Source organism: Onychostoma macrolepis, chromosome 17 (assembly GCF_012432095.1).
Source record: "Onychostoma macrolepis isolate SWU-2019 chromosome 17, ASM1243209v1, whole genome shotgun sequence".
In the NCBI taxonomy this organism is placed as follows: domain Eukaryota; kingdom Metazoa; phylum Chordata; class Actinopteri; order Cypriniformes; family Cyprinidae; genus Onychostoma; species Onychostoma macrolepis.
This window is the reverse complement of record NC_081171.1, coordinates 3,921,395-3,938,126: the sequence shown is the minus strand read 5'-3', so window position 1 is coordinate 3,938,126 and position 16,732 is coordinate 3,921,395. Positions and strand designations below refer to the sequence as shown.

The 16,732-nt window shown below is 35.9% G+C and overlaps 2 protein-coding genes and 1 long non-coding RNA gene across 5 annotated transcripts in view; 2 read left to right on the top strand and 1 right to left on the bottom strand.

Annotated features, from left to right (window-relative positions):
* Positions 1-1,960: 1,960 nt before the first annotated feature.
* Positions 1,961-5,225, top strand: LOC131523191 (uncharacterized). The gene is made up of 4 exons (XR_009266722.1): positions 1,961-2,034; positions 3,252-3,453; positions 4,750-4,889; positions 5,130-5,225. It is a non-coding gene; the product is annotated as an uncharacterized LOC131523191 (long non-coding RNA).
* Positions 3,540-16,732, bottom strand: part of smc6 (structural maintenance of chromosomes 6) — a 27,816-nt gene continuing 14,623 nt past the window's right edge. Inside the window, exons 27-28 of one of the 3 annotated variants that reach the window (XM_058749330.1) lie at positions 15,831-15,915; positions 3,540-4,866 (exon numbers count right to left, since the gene is read on the bottom strand). In XM_058749330.1, coding sequence (XP_058605313.1) covers positions 15,843-15,915 — 73 coding nt within the window. In that variant the 3' untranslated portion in view covers positions 3,540-4,866; positions 15,831-15,842. Of the gene's footprint in view, positions 4,867-11,536; positions 11,675-15,797; positions 15,916-16,732 lie in introns of those variants that run through there. The other 2 variants (XM_058749327.1, XM_058749328.1) reach the window with 2 other exon arrangements.
* vsnl1b (visinin-like 1b) lies at positions 7,316-14,694 on the top strand. The gene is made up of 4 exons (XM_058749331.1): positions 7,316-7,585; positions 9,825-9,991; positions 11,474-11,689; positions 13,024-14,694. The coding sequence occupies exons 2-4, from the start codon at positions 9,830-9,832 to the stop codon at positions 13,219-13,221; spliced, it is 576 nt and encodes a 191-aa protein (XP_058605314.1). The 5' UTR covers positions 7,316-7,585; positions 9,825-9,829; the 3' UTR covers positions 13,222-14,694.

Genomic DNA, 16,732 nt, shown 5'->3' with positions numbered 1-16,732 from the left:
TAAGAAAAGGCTGTGCCACCCCAGAATGATCACAGAATAAAATATAAATGTAAACAGTGTTTCATCTGCTACTTTTCAGCCGCGGCGATGACAGCGCGCGATGGTGCAGGATGGTTGCACGCGCACGCAGCGCGCCCAGTGTAGTCGGCTTCATTAACGAATGACTCTTATGAACCGGTTCTTTTTGAGTCAAAAACACAAAGCGCAGCCCATTCACTAACGAATTGTTTTTACATTTGTTTGTGAATCAGATACTGCTTCTCGATTTATTCAGAAGTCCTCTGAGAAATCTAATCCCGTCCGGACATGTCTGAGATTCATCCCGTAATTGTTTGGTGATCCGATTCTCCGACTGCTCGGTCCACTTTCATCATGGATATAGAGGCCTTTCTGCCATATCGGACAAACAATAACATGGAATCAATAAGAAGATGCCGATCACGAAAAAGCAGAGTTAGGTATGAATCTTGTTTTGCAGTTTTCTCGATTGTTAACATAATATAACTGATTTTAGTTGGCCCATTTTCCCAAATCATTAATTCAGTTCTCAAAACAAAGACATATTTCTCAAAAAGTTTAACAATGAGTAAGTTAAACATGACACCAATCAACTGAGAGAGGAGAGAGCTGAACGAATAATATACATGGGTTTTACACTTACACATTCAGTATAATTACAGTACAGTACCAGTACATTAGATGATGGAAATTTCACTCTTCTATATGTACAGTAAACTGTAGCACATGTTGTACACCTTCAAACATGTGACTGTCAAATTTTATTTGTAACCATTTTCTTTATGTGTAGGCCTACTGTATGTTTGCAGAACTGAGAAATGACTGCCTTGAGATATAGCTAGTCTTGTGTCAGGAGACCAGGAAACTGCTATAGTACTGTACACTGTAATGAAATTTGACCAAATGTGCAGAGGATGCTGAATTTACTTTTTTAATTTTTATTTTATTTTGTACTGTACTGTATTGTGGTGCATACCAAGTTCATATACAATTCTTTGGTATTTGAACATTTCTCATGTTTTTCATCTACTGCAAGATTACTTTCCAGTAGTAAAATGAAAATGATCTGTTCCCAAAAGTTAATTGTTGAATTATTATTATCTGTAATTTAATTTATGTTGTATACTGTAATAGACATTGAGCTGCAAAAATAATTCCTGAATCCTAATAAGAGTTTTTTATGAAGTGTTATTGATCTCATGAGTGTTCACTGAGCAGGAAAGTCATCTGTGTATTTGAATTGTAAGCATTTAAGAATATCTGTAATAACTAGATTGAAAAGAGGGGGCTGGAGAAATTGTCATGTGTATTCCTTAAAATTGGGAAAAATTTAAGTTGTTATTGATCTCATTGTATAAAGTGTGATTAAAACTTTTCATTTAAAAATATATCTATATTTTTCTGGCAATGTCCATGCTGTTGTACTGTTCATTATCTTTCTTATTCGCAAGAACACATTTCTTAACACTTTGCATAGATTTGAGTCTTTCTTGCTGAAATTTCCAATACTATAAATAGTCTAAATAATAATAATAACAAATTTCTTAAGGGCTATGAAACCATTCTTCCTCATTGGTTTATCTGTTTATTTTTTCATTTTATGTTCTTTCCATTTCAATGCAGTGCAGTTTCTTTGCAACTATAATTCCCATGTTAGTCTAATGTGTGCATCCATGTAAAATCTTCCATGTGTGGAAGGATTTGATATTGAGTCAGCCAGATGCTCTCATTAAATAATACAGTTACTGACATATATAATGACAGCCAGCAGCCTAGCCATAATCCCATCTCCTCGACCTCATATCAGCTTTATGGAAGAATGTTTTATGAACATGTGATGGGAAGCAGCCCAGGATCTGGATGCCTGTTTCCATGACAACAAGGACTGGGCAGCATCATGAACACTGAAACACGCGCTTTGGCTTCATGACATGCTGTGGATGATGAGAGGAGCAACTCTACTGAAGCTTTCCTGCATGCTTTTAACATTATTTTTGCTTTGGCTTTGACTGGAAGGTAAGGTGAGAGGGTTAGCGTTATTTAGCTGTGCTCGTTGTATTTGATTATGTGTATTGCTTTCATTCTGTGTCTATAGCTGCTTAATGCAGGCTCATGCTGAATGGTGTGAGGGAGATGGATGTTTATGTGTGTGTATCCATGGCAAAAGCACTCGTCTTCTCCTGCACTCAATGCTTTAGTCTAATGAGAGGACTGAACCTGTGTGTGTGAAGTCTCAGCCATCTTTAGATCTAGACATGCATTTTGGGGGAAGGTGAAGAATAATACACACATCTAAAGCAAAAGGACAACAGCTGCCATAATTAACTGCCTTGTTAATGAGGGCTAATAAAAGTCTGAAAATACAACTTTGAAATAAAATCCTCTTCAAAAATGATCTACATTTGATCACCAAAACCTATTAAAATTTTATTTTATTTAAATTACTTGTTATTTAAGTTACTGTCACTTTTAATCAATTTGATGTGTCCTTGCTGATTAAAAGAATTGAAATATAAAAGCATATTTTCTGATATACCTGATCAGACATATTGATCTAAAATAAATTTAATAAGGTCAACCTAATTAACAAGTGGAGAAAACTTCAAAAAATGTTATTTAATTCAATGCATCGCATGACATTTCTTTGTAATTATTTGTGAAATTTAGCTATTTCAATTTCTGAAGAAAAAAAAGAATTCATTACTGTCCTGTGTTTTTTCCCAGAAATCTTCAGTAAACATTTTCACTAATAATTGTACAGTAAAAATCGACTTACTTTTTATTATTCACTTTTATTTTATGAAATTCAACAAGCATCCTTTCAAACAAGTTGATGATTATGATTCCCGCACTCTTACAACCACATCATTTCCTTTAATTAATTGCTTGTGATTACCGAACATGCACTTTTTTATGTACTCACAAAGAGCAGTTTCAGCACTCATAAAACATTTTAAAGTACACTGTTAGAAAGAAAGTTACAAAGCTGCACTGAGGTGGTAAAAGGTATTTTAGCACGTTAAAGGTACATATTATACCTTTTGAAAGGGTATCACCCCAGTGACGATTTTGTACCTTTTTCTTCTGAGAGCTTAGAGAATATTCACTCTGGAAACTTCCAATGCATTTTCCAGGCCTGTTAATCATGTTAGAAATCACGGATGTTCCCCACTCTTTTAGCACATAATGGCCAGTAACCTGCCATGTCAATATTCTCTGTTTGTTGTCTATAGATCTAACGTGCGCTCTTGTGGATGCGGCACAAAGGCCAAACAACAGGAGTGAAATGCAATCAGTTTCATTGAGCGGCTCATTCAGCCCCAGACAGACAGGAATGATACCGGGCCCCAAGCGCTTCACGAGGACGATCACTATCCCGAGTCTCCTAGCTCCTGCAATGAAGGTTACCAGGAAAAGGCCAGAACAGGATTTAAGGTTAGCCCTTCTAAATCCCATGTATGTCATCATCTGTTCTGCTCAAAATGAATTTTCACGTGGCTACAGTGAATTCTATTATCTATTTATCACCCTCTTTCTATTCTCCGCACTGCTCTTTAAAGCAGCCGCTGCATTCATCCATCACCTCTGTTATTGATTAAATGTCAGCCGACCCAGCGGAGTTATCTTCTTTAGTTATAATTAGACATTATGGCTGTATTCTGAAAGCTTATTCTCCCATTGGCAGCTGAAGCCAGGAATAGTGGCGTCACCTCCAGAAGCACCATTCCTCACCATTTGTTCAAAAGACTTGCGGCATTTTATTTGGAGATTTATTGGAAGCTGAATTGGAATGGCAGGAAGAGGATTTAAGAAATTCAACACCCACACAACAGCTGTGTTTCATTAGTCCAAAACAGGGTTTACAATAACATATTAAAAACATGACTAATTATGCCTATTCATTTGCTGATATTATACCATTGAAAAAAGTATCTCATGCTCATCATCATATACAGTATATTGATCAAAATGACAAAATAACAATAACAGCTTTCTATTTGAATATATTTTAAAATGTAAATTATTCCTGAATCACACGATCCTTCAGAAATCATTCTAATATGCTGATTTGCAGCTCAAGAAACATTTATTATTATTATACTGTTGAAAACAGTTTTGCGGCTTGACATTTTTGTGGAACTTTTTTTTATATCTTTGATGAATATGACGTTCAAAAGAACAGCATTTATTTGATATATAAAACTTTTGTAACATTATAAATGTCTTTACTGTCACTTTTGATCATGTTAATGCATCTTTGCTAAATAAAAGATTTAATTGTTTCAGAAAAATATTTCTGACCCCAAACATTTCAGCGGTAGTGTAGAGTACATTTTCACACCTGATTAGACATGTTTATCTAAAATAAGTTAAATACTGTCAACGCAATTAGTTGTGTAATTAAGAGAAAACATCTGGTAGAGCTTATTTCTCCAAGGTCTTAATAACTTAATAAATGAAGCATACGTTTTTCATAAAAAAAAAAAAAAGAATGTTCTAAACCCTTTCGTTCTTCCATGGAACAAAGGTATTTTGAAATCAAAACAACACTTGAATCCACTGACAGAATATAGAAAGTTATGTGAAATGACATGAATGAATCAGTAAATGTGTTTTCATGCACGAGTGCTGGTACTCGACCTTTGACACACATGATCTTTATGGTGTTTTCATCATTCAAGCACTGTATTCTTCACTAAACCCGATTGCTCTTGACTTCACTAAACCCAGCTGAGTCACCGGATCCTGAGGATTATTCTGCACCGCCGTCATGTTCAGTGAACCCCCCATGATTCACTCGCGTCCCATCAGCCCAAACCGTCCTGCGGGTTTCACTCATTCACATCGCTGCACACAAAACATCACAGAAGGTAAGAAGGAAACCCTGCTTCATCTACAGGAATAGAAGCATAAATAGATGGAATATGGGTCGTGTTACATCAGAGGGGAAAATGATGTCATTCTTTCCTTCCCCAATGTTTAAATACACAATACGTCAGACCTCCACAGCGTCCACATGATTGGTAGATGATGTTTGGTTCATCAAGGATGCTCATATGTAAGTGTTTAATGCATATGTAATCTTGTTTTTTATTCGGTTTTTCTCACAGGAGACTGATGGCAATGCTTTGCATTTGAGGACTGCTATAAACATCAAATAAATGGGACTGAAACGAGCATCTGAAGTTCTGCTGTCACACTGAGAGAAAACAAATAAACATTATGTGTCATATTCTCACATATTTATTGTTTCTGACTTAATTATTCATTGCTGTTTAAGAATGCATGTTTGTATTTATATACAAAGCATGATTATAGAAAGTAGTTCAACAACAGCGTTGGAAAGATACACGGTCTTTCAACTGTGAAACATTTTTGGTTACAGATGTTCTGCTTTGCCAGAGAAATCATTATCATAATGTGATGAATTGCTTATGCTCCTCAGCTGTAAGTCGCCTTGGATAAAAGCATCTGCTAAATGTGTGAACGTATATGAGCCAAAACAGAGATGATTTATAGTTTATATGAAACTCTCTTAAAGTTCATTTACTGGAAGCACAATACCTGCAGCAACAGTCTTGATAAATGAAAACATTTGGTCCATATATTATTATTACTTTGAAATGCATTAGTCATATTTAATTACTTATTCTGTAAGTGATAAAAATGTCACTATATGTATTTATCATTAAAAACTAAAATATTACAATATCAGACATTTCCTTAAAGGGAGCACCATTAACCTTCATGGAAAAGAACAGCTTGGACATTTAGCTGGGAAATTGTTTTGTTTCACACACACAAAAAAGTCATAAATCAATATGAGGTTGAATAATGACCCTTGGTATGAGTAAATGACTAACAAAACAGAGGTAGGCCTAGTGTTTCCACTAAAATGACTTGAAAGGCTGAAGCCAATTAAAATTAATGTGAGCAAAATTATATACACAACAGTTTTCCAACCGCTTAATTGGCTGGTACAGCTGTTGAGTTTAAGATTCAAAAAGAAAGCAGACTACATTTGCAAGTGATTAAAGAAATCCTTCTTTAACCATCCTTCAAATTGATGCCATTTAAAACCACACGCACAATATATCTGCTGCATTAGCCTTCTAGAAATCACTAGAAAATCTTTTCATGAGCTAAAAACCTCATTTAGGTTTTCAATAACCATCATATTCATGTTGTTTCTTTTTTTATGTAAACAGTAAAAATATTTGCACTACAAACCGGTATGTTTATAATTAAGAGAATACATAAAAATAATATGATAATAAAAACCAATTTGTTATATCAAGCAGCATAACGACCTGTTTTGTGCTTTTAAAAATAACTGGAAGCTGTGCACATACAGGTTTAAAATGGCAGCATCCGCTCTTAGCTGCATTAAAAATAAGGTGGACTAATGAACATTTCAAACACCCCTGACAATATTACATATGTTTGGGGTATCTGACACATACAGAAATGCATTTAAACATTCTAAGGCTAATGATACACGAGGCAATGTTTTGAGGCACTTTCCCATTGAGAATGGGTAACAAATGTCTATCTGGATAGTACTTTACATCGGTTGTGGACCCTGTGTCTCACCTGATGGCAATAATGCCCAAAGGTGCCTGACAACATTATTCAAAAAGTTGCACCATGTATCATCAGCCTAAGATTAGAATGCATTTAACCAGCTGTTTTCTTTCACTTCTTTTACTGAATTTTCTGCAGTGTTTTGCTGGGCTCAAACTAACTAACTCACTAACTAACTAACTAACTAAGAGCTGATAAAATGTAAAACGAATGCAATGTAAGTTGCTTTGGATAAAAGCGTCTCCAATGCATAAATGTAAATGTAAATGTAACCCAAAATTGAAACAGCATTTCTGTTTGAATAATTTAAAACTGACATTTAACAGTAAAAATTAGAAAGCAATGCAATTGGTTAGGAAATACATTTTTCTGTCATTTCTTTCTTCCCCTGACATGTTTGTAGAAAATGTTTGGCTCTCCATAAAAAGGAATTTTACAAATCCTGTAAATTGCATGCCTATGTGAAGTGAAGAATACTTGATTTAAACTAGGTCAGATGAACATATTTACAGGAAATGGAAGTAAATGAGGTTGATTTAAAATAAACTGTTATAATTCCCTCACATATGGCACTGGAGTCTTTGGGAACCCCAACATACAGAACAGAAAGAATTTGCAATAGGTAGGCTATAAAGACCGTTCACCAACAGATTCGCACGTAAAGCATGCATACTGTGGTTAATAGACTGTTTACTGACACGAGCTCCCTAAGAGCAGGGTTGCAAGCATCCAATTTGCGCAAACGCAGGCGAGGAGCAGCATAGCGTGGTGGTGGTGATGCTCGCTGCATGCCGCATGTCTTGCGTCGCATAGCGCACACACACAGACGGAAGCGGGATCGTGTCAGCTGGAATCACCTTTACACGTTATTTGGCGTTCAGTAAACGCGACGAATCCGAGGAGTTTGGGTTCGACACACGCGAAACCGGACGGCTTGCGAGCACCAGCACATTTCCATCAGCCTCTAACGCGTTACTCGAAGGTAAGAGGCGATGCAGCCCTCATTTATGCGTTTCGCAATCATGTATGTTTCTTTTTTTGTTTGTTTTGTTGCTTTTGCCATTTAACGCAGAGAAACGATCTAACAGGCGTCAATGGTGAATGGGTGAACGTGCGAATGAATGAGTGACTGAGTGAGAACGTTCACTCGCATGCATTATTAGTAGCCTACGTGGCCTGATTTGAGTATATTAGGCTTTAATTAAAACATTTGACAATTGCAACAAAAGCTCACTGGTTGCTTGTCACAGCCCGTTTGCTCAGAGACGAACCTTTGGTATTGTGTAATGAATTTGAGAGACGCACTGATGTTTCTCAGCCTTCTCAGAGATTTTTGATGTGATTTGAGCACAGTGCAATGCACGGGCAAAAGGGACTGCGTCTTTTCTCTGCGGGCTCTGGCGGAACGGTCCAAATTCACACTGGTGCATCAATAAAAACACATGAAAATGCTCGTTTGGGAGGGTAAACGTTAGTAGGCTCGGTTATGCGTAAATGCAAATGATGTTCTACCCATATTCTGTCACACCAAAAGGCTCGTGATGTATAAACGCACAGATGCTCTTCAACGGATCTTCCTCGTGAAGTCCTCTGTTAATCGTTATTCTGCATCGCTTGCCAGTGGTTTCCCTTCTCAAGGTCATTCGTTCAGCCATTGGTGCTTGAAAAAGCCTCAGCACTATTACATAAGAGTGACGATTGGGTCGTGGGTAATAATTCCTGACTGACTTTAATTAAAGCCGCATTCTTATCGAATGTGTTCGAGGCTGCTCTGTTTTTCACGCTCACGTTTGATTTGATGCAGGAGAGGCTGCAAGCACAGACAGACGCTCCACATGGAGATAAAAAGCTCATCTCCAACCCCTCCCCGTTTGTAGCCTATTTTACCTGATGCCCATTTACACATAAACTCTTGTGACTTTGATCTATTTCGAGAAGCACAACATCACGGCCAGGCTGCTTGCGACGAGCTGATCGCACTGGACATCATTTTATAAGTAGTAGCCTACTTTGTGTGCATTATAGTATGGAGATAGTTGTAAATCTACATTTGCATTCATATTCTTGACATCAAATTGCTCCTTCTTATTTTGCAATGAATATGAGATTTCCAATTCATTGGGTGCAAATAATATTTTTGGAACTGACAGAATGTGGAATGTCCATAGGCTGATGCAGCAACTTCAATTTCATATTTCAAAGTAACCAAATATCGGCCTGCAGTTGCAAGAAAGCTCCTAAATTGGGAAAATCTTAAATGACAATACACTTTTAATTTCATTTTCTTTTCATTCGTTTCTTGCAATTGGGTCCTGGCCTTATTGGCTAATAAAGTAAGGTATCATTTAAAAAAAAAAATCTATTGTCAAAAGTATACATCTAAAATCTTTGGACGGCACACATTTTCTAATAATTTGAGTGATTTAAAATAAATATATTATATATATAGGCTATATAAACATTATTTACCGGCTGTAAAACAATTAGCACTCAAAAAATGTTAGTAAATTTCACAAATAATTACAAATTAACATACTACAATAAATGTATAATTCTGAAGTAGAAAAATTGACTTAGTATTTTCCAATAACCTTTATTTACCACTTTGAAAAATATTTGTATTATTTGCTATTATTAAATTGGTTTATGTATACAGCATATCAGCCAACCTCCTCCTTACACTCTTAAAAATGCTTCATGATGCCATAGAAGAACCTTTTTGTTTAAATGGTTCCATAAAGAACCTTTCTGTTTCACAAAAGGCTCTTTGTGGTGAAAGAAGGTTCTTCAGAGTGTAAAAATGTAAGAAAGAGATGGTTCTTTAAAGAACCTTTGACTGAATGGTTCTTTGTGGAACCAAAAATGGTTCTTCTATGGCTTCGCTTGAAGAACCTTTTGAAGCACCTTTATTTTTAAGAGTGTAGATACCAAGAGGTTTACAAATACACAGTTTTTAATGGCTGATGCTCAGCACTGGCTTTTAAAACATGACCAACTAATCAAAAAAATATTATTTTGTGACTGTTTATGTTGTTGCTCTATTTTGATATCAGTGTCTATAAATGGATGAAAATTCAACTCAGATTCTCATTTCAGGAGAAGAGCAGCTGTCAGAAAATAACTGTAAACATGCATATACATTAACAGTTTCGATCTACACCCACATCTCTTATTAGATACCTGGGAGAACACTCTATATTATTTCTTTCTTCCTCATGTAGTAATCATGGGAAAACAGAACAGCAAACTGACCCCTGAGGTGATGGAGGACCTTGTGAAGAACACAGAGTTTAATGAACATGAGCTCAAGCAATGGTACAAGGGCTTCCTGAAAGACTGTCCCAGCGGTCGACTAAACCTGGATGAGTTCCAGCAGCTCTATGTTAAGGTGAGAGTCTACGGGCTTTTTTACAAGTTCAAAGATCACTATTACTAAAGCTCATACTTGGGGCTTTTACTAAGTTTTAAAGGGATAGTTCACCCAAAAATGTATTTTCTGTCATCATTTTCCCTCATGTTGTTCCAAACCGGTTTGACTTTCTTCTGTTGAACAAAAAAGATGTCTTTACAGATATCTCTACTTTGAGGATTATTGAAAGTAACCATTCAACCTTTAAAAAAATATAGATTTTATGAAAAAGGTCAAGAAAAAGGAGAAGAGAGCTAAAAAAAAAAAAAAAAACTGGCAACCTTTCAGAATTCCCTAGCAACTGCACTGCAACTTTGGCAGCCAGTAAATTTGAAATAATTTTAAATTTTACTTTTAATTTCAATAATATTATTGAAATTAACCAGGCAGCCATGCTATAGATTTAATAAAAAGGCCAGGAAAAAGACAAAAAAAAAACTGGGCCTGTAAAAAAAATGTAAAATGCTGAAATCATATGAAATTGTACTTTGTTTTGAAAAAATATAACTGGATTTAATAAAAATGTAAGGACAAAGAAGAAACAAAAACACACGGCAATGATTCAGAACACCTCAGCAACCAGTAATTATTAAATTCTACTTCGAGGATTATTGAAAATAACCATGCAAGTTTTGAAAAAATGTAGATGGATTTAATAAAAAGGTCAGAAAAGGAGAAGAGAGCTACAAAAAAGAAAGTAAGTGTCATAGTCTGTTTAACGTGAGACAGTAGGGTTACACATTTTACTGGAGCTAAGCACAAACTACAGTCAAAGCGTCCGTCTGTGAAATTTTATTCATAGAACGACTGTGACGCTGTGAGGACCTCAGTGAAAACATGCTGCTAGATGTACTTGTGCCCACTTATTTTTTAATGAATTGCCGAGGAATGAACCTGAAGCAAAGAACAGAACCTGCTGTGGCTGCTATAGAAAATTCACATGAAAATCAATAAGTGTCCACAAATCCCTCTTAAAGGAACAGTTCACTCAATAATGAAAACGCTGTCATTATTTCCTGATGTTCATGTCAATCCAGAGCTGTGTGTGGGCAGACGTTTAGAAGAACTTTTAAATAGAACAGTGATCACGTCTACCAAGATCCAAAAAGGACAGAAAAGCATGTAGTTGAACAGCATGTGATATACAGTATTTCAAGTCATCTACAGCCACATGTGAGCCGATATTCACTAATAATCTTGAACTGCAGCAGAGAGGAAGATTTTTGGTGAACAAAACTAAATTCAACACTCTTATGCACTTCACAAGGCTCAATTTTGTTTGAGGTCACTAAAATATTGAATAAAATAACTGCTTGAAGACTCTTTGTGTTCCACAGAAAATCAAATACAGCAGTTTCTAATACTTTGTCCAGATTCACAAGTTAAGCTTTAAACCTTAATATTTAGTTCAAGTTTGAGACCGTCGTTATTATTTAAAGCAAATCTCATTTTTTCCTGCAGTTCTTCCCTTACGGTGACGCGTCGAAGTTTGCGCAGCATGCATTCAGGACCTTTGATAAGAATAGTGACGGTACTATCGACTTCAGAGAGTTCATCTGCGCCCTGTCCATCACGTCACGGGGAAGCTTCGAGCAGAAGCTCAACTGGGCCTTCAACATGTACGACCTGGATGGAGACGGCAAGATCACTCGAGTGGAGATGCTGGAGATTATAGAGGTACAGAAAACCAGTTTATTTGCATGAAATGAATGTCAGTGGGTAAATCTGTTTAAATAAGCACTTTCCACAAATAGGGTACAAAACAGGGCCTGAATGTCCAAAACCAGGAGGTCAAACTAAAAATGATATCAACCGATGAACCGTTGATCTCAGGTTTGTAATATCTGCAACCAAAATTTTGTCTTTACGTCAAAACACCTTGAGATTTTGATATCTGAGCAATGAATAATTAAATAAAATGAAAGAGTAGCATAAGTAAAAAAAGATTCATGCAAAGTTAGTGCTTTTATTTGCAAAAGATTGTAGAAAACTGCTTGTTTTAGGGGAAACCCAATATATACATATAAATTAATAAACAAATAATATATATAATTCATAAAAACATGTCAGAATGAGTAACAAGGTTGGAGATGAATTATAATTTTATTATAACTTGAAGTAAACAATTTGTATTAAAGATAAATCCAATTTATTTTCTAATAATTTTATATAAGCTCTGCAATTTTTACAACCAAAATTTAGGATGTCTGAACAAATACCATGTGACTTTGGTAATAAATGAGCTAATAATAAATAAATACAATAAATGAAAATAAATTGAGCAACAAGGTTGAAGATTTATCCTAAAATAGTGCTTTTATTTTCAATAGATTGAGGAAAACTATTTATATGATCATATCTAATAGTTCTCGTAACAAAATAAAATGCCTCCAATGCTTTGAAGATGATTTTCTTTTAAATATTAAATGAGGTTTGCAGCTTTTGCAGCCAAGAATTAATGCACGTCAGAACAGAGACAAAAACAGATTAATCCTTAATTAGTGTGTTTATTTCCAATAAATGTGAGCATTTATTTGATAATATCTAATAGCTCTCATAACAGAAAAGGTTACTAATGCTATATTTTCTATTCATTTGATTTATTACTGTTTTATTTTAGGACACTTCTGAACAGAGACACTGCAGTTTTGATATTTGAGCAATAAGTATGAAATAATAAATAAATACAATAAATAAAAACATGTCAGAATGCGTAACAAGGTTGCAGATTCATCCTTCTTTAGTTTCATGGGTGAGGTGTGTGAACAGAATTGCGATCCGTATATTTGAGTGACCCAACGGGCCTGGACGTAATTTGCTCGGTGACGCTAGTGGCACGGAATTCACACACTTCAACTTGATTTAAAATTAACGTGTATCATATTTATGGAAAGTGCCAATGGCAAAACTGAAAAAAAAAAAAAAATTAGAAGGACATTTCAGCACGAATACGCCATCTCAGCGCCTCCTCGTGTCATTAAAGCAGAGTCTTTTCTCCTCTTTGTGCGAAGGCTATTTATAAAATGGTGGGCACGGTGATAATGATGAAGATGAACGAGGACGGTCTGACACCTGAGCAGAGAGTGGATCGGATCTTCAGCAAGATGGATAAAAACAACGACGACCAGATCTCACTAGACGAGTTCAAAGAAGCCGCCAAGAGCGACCCGTCCATCGTACTGCTCTTGCAGTGCGACATGCAGAAGTGAGGCTGCGCATGCTAGCATGCTCCGGACTGAATGAGTTATCCGTTTTCACTCTCATTTCCACAAGAGTAACATGTTTGGACTACTTTTAAACAAACTTTCTTCTTGTGATCGAACAACTAGTATGCATGAGAACGTTAACTGCTAAAGAGTTTAGAGTATATCCGTTTAATTTCCAACATGCAACAATGTGAGACGTGTAAATCAAATTGTTTTCACGCATCCATCGTCAGTGAAGTGCTCCGCCGTATTTCATTTCTAGCCGCAATACTTCCGATCACGCACTACGTCGACTGCCGTACTTCACGCAGTAGTTTGGGAACCGAAGCGCGTCACACTAAATGTTACGATGAAATACTCGAAATTAAGGAGGGCGGAGAGGTTTGTGCAGCCCTCCTTCCAAACGTGCTTGTACTTGAGAATATAAATGTAAGTTATTTGCATGCATGTCCTAAGTGTAAAAACCTACTCTCTCTTCATTTCGGCAACCTTGACGAATAATACAAGGGAGGCCTTATATAAATGATAGTATCAATAACAATGCTAATGTGTGAGATTTACATTCGTTCCTCATCTATCCATTAGATGTCCTCCCTCGGGTGCATGTTTCCTCTTAAAGACGTACCATGTGTGTGGTAAAAGCTTTCTGTAAGGCACACGTTCCAGCCCCGCCTCTGTCATGATTTGCATCTGCCATTGGCTTCTGCTGGTTTCACCTTAATTTGCACTGACACGAGGACCTAATAACCTGTTTAACCAGTCTAAAACCAACGTTTCTTTTCCTTGATGTTAAAAGACCACCGCTGACATTGTTCTTATTGCGTTACGCTCTTTTTTTTTTTTTTTTTTTACATTTTGCGCACATGCATGAATGGTTGCCTGTGAATTCGTTTTAGTACTAATACAGAAAGGGCAATATAACATTTTAAGCGAATTTTCCCTGGAGGGCGTTTAGTAATGGATCCGCTTCCCCTGGTTTTACGATACAAAACCTTATCCTAAATGGGTTTGGTACACGTTTACTCTTAGTGTGCTGCATTTTTATTCAACCGTTTTTTGTAAAACAGTATTTCTACTCCAGTACCCATGGTTTTTAGCTGCATCCCTCAGGAGCAACTTTTCAATTACCTCCAATACCCAATTATGTTATTCTCGACATTTTGTATCCTCCGTATGTTATGTTCTCCTGAGACTTTAAAAATATGGCATTCCAGATCTCCTACTTTCACATCTTGTGACATTCAGGATGGTGTCAGTCCCTTTGGCGGAGAACAAGACACATCTTTGTAAAATGCAACTGCCCAATAAATAGTGTATATGTTTGCCCTGTAAATATTTGTACCTACTACGGTAAAGCCAAATTGAAGCAGTCATTTAATTGTGTAATATGAGGTTTGTGTTTTATTTGTGGCATGTCTTCAACTCGGTATGTAACAGTTGCACTGACGACATTGTGATTAAAATCAATAAACTATCTATGGGTTGTTTTCAGAATGCAGGTGCTTGGTCGTGTGTGAGCACAAATCAGATGGTTAATGATATTTAGGAAGAGCATTGTGGTTTATTACAGAGGATGCAGGTTTAAACTGACAAATACAAATTCTGAACATACTCAAACCGTCACGAGCAGGTGCTAACGGCTGGAAACCGAAAGGAATATTTTACCCCAAAATAAAAAGTTACTCACCCTCAGGACAGCCAAGAAATCTAGCATTACATCACTTGCTCACCAATGGATCTTCTGCAGTGAATGGGTGCCGTCAGAATGAGCTGATAAAAACATCACAATAATCCACACCACTCCAGTCAATTAATCCATCAGTTAATATCTCTAAGTAAAAAGCTGTGTGTTTGTAAAAAAACAAATCCATCATTAGGGTTTTTTAAGTTCAAAACGTCACTTCTGTTCAAAATATAGTCCATAATCCATAATAACGCTTCCTTCAGTGAGAAAGTACATCTCATGTCAAAATCCACCATCATATTTGTTTAGAACTTTTTTGGACTGTTTTCACTGCGTATATTTCTCTCCTGATTCAGATTTTTCACAAAAGAAGTCAATATTACAGTATGTACAGAGGACTTTCATATTTTAGCTGAAGCTAAGTTAGACGTTAAAAAGGTCTTAATGTATTTGTTTCCCACAAACACACAACGTCTCACTTTGCAATTATTAGTAGATGTACTGGAGTTGTGTGGATTACTGACGGCACCCATTCACTGCAGAGGATCCACTGGTGAGCAAGTGATGTGATGCAAAATTTCTCCAAATCTGTTCTGATGACAAAACAAACTCATCTACATATTGGATAGCCTGAGACTAAGTACATTTCAAGCTAATTTTCATTTTTGGGTGAACTATTCCTTGAGCCTCCAATTTTTTAATTTTTTAATTTTTTATTTAAAAAAAAAAAAAACACCAGATGAACTTGATGAAATGGCCTGGACTTCACACTAACACAAATTAGGCACACGTTTTGTGCTTTTGAAACATCCTTTGCAGAAGAACTAGAACCATAAAACCTCTTTAAAAATAAATAAAAGCAAATGAATAATAAAATGTACAGACATATACACACTTTCAGTACTGTCTCTCCAGGCAATGTCCGTACCTAACACACATCTCACTCCTCCTCCGCTTCTCTCTCTGGATCCTGAAGCTGGTGGATCGTAATATGGGAACTTTTAGGCAGATGGCTGAAAGATAAAGCAAAGGAACATCAATGTCTATACACAAAAACATGAACTCTATAATTCAGTGCTGTGTGAGGAAACAGAGTTTTGGATCTCTAATTGACTTAACACCTTAACAAACGAGACTCTGGGCAAAAATTTCAAAGAAAATGTTCTCATTACGGGACAAATACACTTTTACTTGGTTTACAATTATGCATTTGATTAACTAATGTATGCAAACGAATTAACTAAGCACTAGTTCAGCAAGTCATTAAGAAACCTGCTTAAGGATTTGTGGTCTACAAACCGTTTGCATTTTCTGCCTGAATAAATGTGATTCCGAGGACAGGAGACAGGAGACGCTGATCATGAATGATCATTACTCTGAGTAACATCTGGCATCTCACAAAACTTTCAAGAGTTTGGTCATATTTCAGCACAAAATTAGAAGTATACATAATGATAACTTTTGTTTTACTGAATGTATTCAGATTTGCATTAAAAAAAAAAGGAAATCTACAACATGTGTCAAGTTTACAGTAATGAAAATCTGACAATGCAAACACGGTAATGGTCCTAAAACAGGCATCATACATTGAAGTCTTTTTGTATGATGAAATTCCTATTGAAGTTCTCATTTTTAAACACCCATGATTTAAACTGTCTTTAATGTATCTTAATTCCTTTAAAATGTCAGAAAACACTTTATTTATGATGTTTTTAAATTTCAAACCAAAAATTTGTTTTGCTTTTGGTGAGAAATATCCCACAGTAAAACAATTTAAAATACTTTTATTTCATACTTTAAAGCCATTAACATATTTATTGACATATCACT

Excerpts from the sequence above, each read along its gene's own strand:
- vsnl1b (XM_058749331.1), top strand. The coding sequence starts at position 9,830 with ATGGGAAAACAGAACAGCAAACTGACCCCTGAGGTGATGGAGGACCTT. Across the intron at positions 9,992-11,473 it reads TCCAGCAGCTCTATGTTAAG|TTCTTCCCTTACGGTGACGC; the intron begins GTGAGAGTCTAC and ends TTTTTCCTGCAG. Across the intron at positions 11,690-13,023 it reads AGATGCTGGAGATTATAGAG|GCTATTTATAAAATGGTGGG; the intron begins GTACAGAAAACC and ends CTTTGTGCGAAG.